The following is an 8,057-nucleotide window of genomic DNA, read 5'->3' as shown; positions in this document are numbered from 1 at the left end:
GTCTCTTGTTAGTCTGGAAGAAGGAGGTGAGGATCTACTCCTAGACAACTACATTATACTATATTGATGTGTCAGTTAAAGAATCGAATGGGGACACTTGGAGACTGACTTGTTTATACGGAGAACCTAGTTGGAATAACAAGGACCGTACCTATAATAATTACGTGAATTGCATTCACAAATAGATCTACCGTGGACAGTAATAGGGGACTTTAATGAGATTCTTTACCCTTCTGAAAAAGAAGGGGGAGCCCCTCGGCATCAGTCAAGAATGCAAGCGTTTCAGGATGCTTTATGAGACTGCTCCCTAGAAGATATTGGTTACGAAGGAGATAAGTTTACTTGGTTTCGTGGAGGACTAAGAGAAAGACTAGACCGAGCGGTGTCTAACCAATCATGGGCGTAGATGCATCCTTGGGCAGGATTGATAAACCTGGAGATGGGAAAATCTGACCATCGGCTTATTTGTCTAGACTCTAGACACAAACCATCTCCTTGATGTAGCTGATGGCCAAAGGAAGGAAAGAAGATTTGAGGCACGTTGGTTAGTAGAAGATATAGTGGAGGAAATCGTCCGAACTACATGGCAAAAAGCAGTACATAATGGTGTGTGTTCGAGCATCCGAGCCAAGCATGAGTCTGTCCATAATGATCTGCATGTGTGGGATCAAACGGTACTAAAAAATTCACGGCCGAAGTTGAGGGAAGTTCAAACAGAACTAGAGAAGCTCATGCAAGCTCCTATGAACGATGAAGTTAAGGCGAGGCAGAAGGAACTTACAGTTCTTATAGAAAACATACTGGAACAACACGAGATATATTGGGCCCAGCGGGGCAGGGTGACCTGGTTGCGACATGGAGACTGGAACAGTTCATATTTCCAGCAGTACGCTTCTATGCAGAGGAAGAAAAATCTGATTAAGCGACTTAAGAACACTATGGATGGCTGGGTGGAAGGAAATGACAGCCTTAAGCCCTTGGTGAGGGACTACTTTGTGTCATTGTTCACTTCAGAGGCGGGGATACTGACCAGGGACTTCTAGCATCAGTGAACCCAAGTGTTTCGGCAGCAATGAATGACTTTTTGTGCGCATATTACACAGGGGATGAAGTTAAGAGGGCATTGTTCCAAATCGGGGATGTGAAGGCCCCTGGCCTAGACGGTCTCCATGCTTTATTCTTCAAGAGATTCTGTCATATACTTGGTGACGATCTCACCAAAGAGGTTCTTGATGCAATAAATAAGAAGAAAATACCAACGGCGTGGAATGCAACTAACATTGTGCTTATCCCCAAGGTAGACAATCCAGAGGTAATCACCCAATATAGACCGATTAGTTTGTGTAATGTGGTCTACAAAATTATCTCAAAGATGATAGATAATAGATTAAAAAAGATACTTCCTGAAATTATATCCCCAACTCATAGTGCTTTTGTCCCGGTTAGACTTATTATCGACAATGTTTTGGTTTCTTATGAGAGCTTCATGCGGTAAAGAAAAAGACCCATGGCTCCAATGGTTATTGTGCTGTAAAACTGGACATGCACAAAGCTTATGATAGAGTTGAGTGGGGTTTCTTGCGTAACATGATGATGAGAATGGGATTTCAAGAAGAATGGGTGGAGATGGTCATGGAATCTGTATCATCGGTAAGTTACAAGATTCTTTTTAATGGCACTAAAACTGATGAATTTGTGCCAACAAGGGGATTGAGACAGGGAGACCCGCTATCCCCGTACCTATTTCTAATTTGCTCAAAGGGTCTCACAAGCCTCCTAGCTCATGAGAAGGAAATTGGGGGAATTGAAGGAGTTAAAGTCTGCCGGAATGCACCGTCCATATCACATCTTCTTTTTGCAGATGACTCCTTCATTTTAATGAAGGCTAATATCAGCAATGCAAGAACATTGAAGAAGGTGCTGGAAACTTACTGTCAGAGGTCTAGACAAATGGTTAGTATTGCCAAATCCAGTATTTATTTTAGCCCAAACACTGGTGTCTCTGTGAGAGAGGATATTTGCAGGGAATTAAATATCTTAATTGAAGCTCTCTCCAACATATATTTTGGTCTCCCAACTATGGTTGGGGTGGACAGAAGTGACTGCTTCCAGCATCTAATTTACCGAGTATACCAACGTCTGAAAGGCTGGAAGGAGAAAGTTTTATCTATGCAGGGAAATGAAATCTTGCTGAAATCTGTGGCGCAAGCAATACCTTTGTATGCTATGTCAGTTTTCAAATTACCCAAATGTATTTGCAAGGCCATAACCAATGAGATCGGGATTCTGGTGGGGAGATGAGGAGGACAAAAAGAAAATGCATTGGTTCGTGTGGTGGAAGATGTGTACTCCGAAGAAGGAAGGGGGCATGGGATTTAGAGACCTTCATAGTTTGAACCTTGCTATGTTAGCAAAACAATGTTGGTGACTAATCCAGAACCCATATTTGTGCACGTGTATTAAGGGCTAAGTACTATCCCGATGGAAATATCCTAAAGGCTGGAGCAAAGAATGGTTCCTCCTATACCTGGCAGAATATTGTCTCGGGAATTCAAACCTTTAACAGGGGATGCATTTGGAGAGTTGGATCCGGAGCTGAAATTAATATTTGGAGCGATCCATTGATTCCATCTAGCCCAAGCCGAAAAGTTATAACTCCTAAAGGGAACATCATCCTATCTAAGGTTGATGAGCTCATTGACCCCAACTCTGGTCCTTCAGATGAAATCCTAATTCGAGACGTTTTTTTGCCTATCGATGCTCAACATATACTACAAATCCCTTTGAATGTGCATTGCATGGATGATTTTATAGGGTGAAATTACACAAGATCGGTAACCTTTTCTATATGTTCTGCATACCACCGAGAGTGGAAACATCAACATGGGCAACGGCGGTACAAAATAGATGGTCAAGGCAGGGTCAACCTGAATTCAATCTGGAAAGAAGTTTAGAAGTTAAGAATTCCAGGGAAGGTTAAAATATTTGCATGGGAAGTGTTGCATGGGGTTTTACCATGTTATGGGGTCCTTTCAGGAAGGCACATACGTACCCCTATTCAATGCCCGATCTGCTCCTTTGGACCTGAGGACATACAACACTGCCTCTTCAAGTGCGCCAGAGTAAGAGATGTATGGAAGGATTTGGGACTTTATGATGATGTGCAAAAAGCAGATCTGCAAGATAGGTCAGGATCAGTTACACTTGAAATTTTAGCTAAAATGCAATCAGTCACCGGAGGCTTGCCATCTGCTGAACTATCGCTAGTTGCTGCATGGTTTCTTTGGTGGTAACGGCGACAGTTGGTGAGGGGAGAATTTGTGCAAACTGCGAGCGATCTGCCATCTCCACCAAAGTTCTGTTGACAAATTTTATGCGAGCTGCTAACTCAAAGTCTCCAAAGCGTAAACTAGATCAGATGTGGAACAAGCCATCCAAAGGATTTGTTAAAATAAATGTTGATGCTTCATTCATCGCTGAAACATTGTCAGGAGCTTCTGGCGTAGTGGCCCGAGATGAGAATGGCAATTTTATTTCAGCTGCCTCATGGCTCATGCCTCACGTTCCTAATGTGGACTCAGCGGAAATGACTGCGATCATAAATGGATTCTTTTTGGCGGAAAGCATTGGTTGTAGCAAGCTAATAATTGAATCTGATAGCTCTTTTATCGTTAATGCTATGAAAGGTGAGAACGATTATGCAGGACCTTCCATTCCACTGATGATGGAGAGTAAACAGCTGATGAAGGAATTTGGCCAAGTTGATTTCTTACATTGTTTTAGAGAGGCCAATGAGGTGGCGAATACTATAGCAAAATATGCTTTTAGCTCTAGTACCTCGTGTGTTTGGGATGCTATCCCTGACTTTATTTCATCTTCCCTTGTAAACGATCTTTCCATTATTTGATGAATAAAGTCTTCTGATATATAAAAAAAGCACTGATCTATCAACAACTTCATCCTTAAGAATGTTCACCACTCAATCTGAATCCACCTCCATCAAAATAGGACGATCTGATTGTTATAATGATAAAGATAAACCCTCGTACAAGCACAGAGCTCGGCCTTGAATGGAGTACCCAGATGCAGGTACATATACACTAGAGTGATCCTTGGGCCAAACACGCACATCCGGACACACACATCCAAACTCGTCATCGTGAGGCGCTGTCATCCATGGCCAGGCTTCCAAGTGACTCCCGTGCTTCACTACCGGACTCGCGGGCTATGCCTACGGCCCAGGGCCGTCGGCATAGGTCCTCTGCCATCGGCATAGATCTATGCCTACGGCTGCCGTCGGCATAGCGCCGTTGGTGTAGATGACGTCAGCGTAGATGTGTCAGACCGTCGGCGTAGTATAGCCGTCGGCATAGGTCCGTATGCCGACGGTCGTGGGACAACCGTCGGCATAGTTTAGCCGTCGGCGTTGTTTTCTGTCTGACGGCAACGGACGGTGCCGTCAAAAGCGCTAGCGAACCAGGGGAAGACACATGGCGCAGGTATGCCGACGGCCTAGCCGTCGGCACACCTGCGCCACGTGTCGTCCCCTGGCTTCTCCTGGCGGCAGGGATATGCCTACGGCAAAGCCGTCGGCATAGACATCTATGCCGACGGTTTTGCCGTAGGCATATCCCTGCCATGTGGCGCGCCCTGGTTGCTCCTGGGCTATGCCGAGGGCAATGCCGTCGGCATACTTGCTGACCAGAAGCAAAAAAATTTATACTAGCCAAAAAGGCTAGTAATTTCATAGTTGATACATTAGCCAAAAAGGCCAGGGTTGGTCATGTTATAGCCCAATAATAATCCTCATGAATATACAAGTTACACAAGAAAAAACGCTGTTTGTCCGCTCAGTATAGTACTAGTGTTTGGTAGAGGTCATATACAAGGGTATGAGGAATACAACAATGTCTGGAATGGACATGCAGGAATATAACAACATAGCCCACAGCAAAGGGCACAGGGTATAGAATCATAACATAGTTTTTCCACTAGGTACAGAGTAGGTATTTAAACTGGACACAAATAGCTCCTGTGATGATTTAGTAGATACAGAGTAGGAGTATGTAGGACTTGATCATGAGGTAATATGAAAATCAACTAAACAAAGCAAAAAGGTATTTTGGAGCATCTTGAACTCCTTGACAAATAGACCGAGTGCTAATTAAGGAACATGTCAGTGTACACATATGGTTCATGTGATGCTGGTTGTAAGCAAAGAAGAGGAGTTGACCAATGCTAAAATGTTGAACTCCCTAAAAGAGAAAGGCATGTTCTCTGAAAGCACATACATAGTTCTAATCTAGACGCAACTGTAAGTCAAAATCGAAAGTCTAGATCAGATTGCATACATAACGATAAAACTGAATTACACACACAAAAGATTCAGATTTTTTTGTGGCAACAAGGAAGCAAGCAAACTAATTGGCAAACAATGCAGCAATGTCCAGGTGATTGAGTACTAGGATCTGACAGCAATAGCACCAAGTTAAATTCAGTCAAGCGTGTAAGTAGATTCAGACCAGCAGCATACCAAGCAAAAAAAATCAGATTTCAAACAGGCTAGCTAGCTATAATTTGATGCAATCTTGATGGTACAAACATGCTAGCTAGATTAAACACCAACAATTAACATAGCCTAGCTGCAGTAACTAACAAGGCCATTATAAATTATTAGCATGCATGATCTGCAGTACTAGGAGGCTGAATCAATGCACATCACAGTAACCACAAATGGGGTCTAATACAAGAGCAGAATTTAATAAGTGTGCTGCTCCAAATCATCATTACTTGTAAATAGGAATGATCTTTTCCATGACACAGGCACGGCAAGCACAAACAAAATCACCCATGCGCATGAAACAGAGCAAGGTACTAATATAGCAGCACAAGAGAGGGAGCTAGAGGTAGGAGATAGATTCACATGAGAGGAGGTTGTAGTCGATGGCGCACACAACCACAGTCGCCGTCACGCGGTAGAGGAGGTTGTAGCTGAGTTGGACCATGTGTGGGGCATCGTCGTGCCGGTGGATGCCCTGGTTGTCGTCATCGTCAACGGAGGATGCCTGCTGCTCCGAATCTAACAAACAAGTAAGAGCTAGTGTTGTTGATCTAGTACAGAAATTAAGCAAGCTAGTATAGGAGACACACATGCTGCTAGTATCTACAGAAAGCAATCAAGTTGCCTGTGTGTGTGTGTGCTTGGGCTCTAAAACTAACAGAGCATGCTAGCGTCAACAGAATCAATCACAAGGTTATTTTGTTGTTGTTGCTAGCACTGCTAGCTGTATGTGTTGATCCATCCATCCATGGACCTAACTAATGTTGTTGTATCTCTAAACGAAGTGCAACAACACAAGAAGAAGAACTAAAACTGTGGAGCACATGTGTACCTATACTCATCCATGTCAAACTGTACCAAACCATCCATACATTGCCAGATTGATAATTGCACGTAATCAGGAATTAAAGTTCACACCTAAATAAAATACATAAACAGCAAGGAATATAAATTGTTGGTCTCGTTTATATATCCATACTTGTTGGTCTCGTTTATTAATGTACCCCCTCCGTCCATAATAATAATATAAGAGCATTTTCTGACACTAGTGTGGTTTCAGAAACACTCTTATATTATGGGTCAGAGGCAGTACAATCTAGTCTAGTAAATCACATCTAATTTAACATGTAGCTTACCAGTAAAGCCAAGATAGCAAAGAACTTTGCTCCTCGCGTGCTGATACTCCTTTCCCCATTTTCTTTTTTGCCAAAACTACTGTACTGTACATGAGGACAATCAATCAATATATATAAATAAAAATTACAGTAGCTAGACCCCTTGGACAAAAGCTTTCTGGACATTTTAAACAAGAAAGATAGCGATTTCGTTCTGCATCAAAGTGGTTCGACCACGAACTGCCAGATTACATACAACAAAAAAGATGAGTCTTTTTCCTCATGTAGTCTCCTCAAATTAAAACTCCATAAATTTGCTGCTAGAGTTACAGGTTTATAGTTTAGATTGATGAGGGCACCTCTGTTCTTGCACTGAACATGCCAAACAGAGCATGTGCGTGTGGTTTCCAGTTGAAGATGCCAAACAAATCTGAACCTCCTCCCCGAGGAGATGGAGGTGGAGGATTTGCAGCAGCAATAGTGAGCAGAGGAAGGAGGCGGGGGAGATGGAGGTGCTACCTGCCAAGCTGGGTCGTTGTGGCCGTGCTTGAGCTCGGCAGGCCCCGCCTCCTCGAGCAGGACAGGGCCGCCAGCTAGGTCCGCCCCTCGTCCTCTGCCTCCTCGAGCAGGAAGGACGGCGCCCTCCTGCCGTCGTCGCCGTCCAGACCACTCCAAGGTGACCTGCAGCAAGGGAAGGAAAGGAGGAGGTGAGGTGGGGGTGGATTCGGGCAAGGATAGAGGGGAAGGACGTACCTGCGCCACACCGGTAACGGATCCGTCGAGCTCTGGCCTCGCCATCGCCGGATGTGCCTGATTCCGGCGATGTTAGGGGTGGCGGCCGAAACCCTAGCTAGCCATGGGGACGGCGGAGGGCGTGAGCGCCGATTCTGGATGGGGCGGAAGGTGGAGCGGACCTAGGGGAGCTCGGGGGCGTGCTGCGCGCCGCTGGAGCTCACCGGAACTGGCCGGCGTGGGTGGTGGCGGCGGCGAGGGAGAGAGATTCGTGGGGGAGGGGGAGAGGAGTCGCGAGAGACAGAGAGGTTCGATTCGTGGGGAGAGAGCGAGGTAGGGGTCGGGTGGGATCGTTTATCTTTTTCTTTTTTTTCCTTTCCTCTAGATGGATGGATGGATGGATGTGAGGTGGACAGCTAGATGGATAGATGGATGGATATGCGCCACGTCATCGATCCGTGGCACAAATGTTTCCACCAATAGGAACCAATCTCATACAATTATGTTCTTTCTCCTTTGTTTTTCTTCTAATTTCTTCTACCATCTTGGACCGACCGAGGACGATCCGTGAGGGGAGAGCAGGGCGGCGAGGAGGAGATGGTGAGGTGAGGTGGGGAGGGAATGGATCGAGGAATGGTGCGTTCGGTATG

At 44.9% G+C, this 8,057-nt stretch overlaps 1 protein-coding gene across 1 annotated transcript; it reads right to left on the bottom strand.

The window, feature by feature from the left end:
• Positions 1–6,667: 6,667 nt before the first annotated feature.
• LOC123155694 (uncharacterized) lies at positions 6,668–7,678 on the bottom strand. The gene is made up of 3 exons (XM_044573846.1): positions 7,429–7,678; positions 7,195–7,356; positions 6,668–6,780 (listed from the first exon to the last, which is right to left on the bottom strand). Exons 1-3 carry the CDS (start codon positions 7,471–7,473, stop codon positions 6,676–6,678), a joined length of 312 nt encoding a protein of 103 aa, XP_044429781.1. The 5' UTR covers positions 7,474–7,678; the 3' UTR covers positions 6,668–6,675.
• Between the last annotated feature and the right edge of the window lie 379 nt (positions 7,679–8,057).

This window comes from Triticum aestivum, chromosome 7B (assembly GCF_018294505.1).
Source record: "Triticum aestivum cultivar Chinese Spring chromosome 7B, IWGSC CS RefSeq v2.1, whole genome shotgun sequence".
Classification (NCBI taxonomy): Eukaryota; Viridiplantae; Streptophyta; class Magnoliopsida; order Poales; family Poaceae; genus Triticum; species Triticum aestivum.
The sequence above is the reverse complement of the archived record's forward strand: the minus strand, read 5'-3'. Positions and strand labels throughout refer to the sequence as shown.

Excerpts from the sequence above, each read along its gene's own strand:
- LOC123155694 (XM_044573846.1), bottom strand. The coding sequence starts at position 7,473 with ATGGCGAGGCCAGAGCTCGACGGATCCGTTACCGGTGTGGCGCAG. Across the intron at positions 7,357-7,428 it reads CCGTTACCGGTGTGGCGCAG|GTCACCTTGGAGTGGTCTGG; the intron begins GTACGTCCTTCC and ends CCCTTGCTGCAG. Across the intron at positions 6,781-7,194 it reads ACAACGACCCAGCTTGGCAG|TACAGTAGTTTTGGCAAAAA; the intron begins GTAGCACCTCCA and ends CCTCATGTACAG.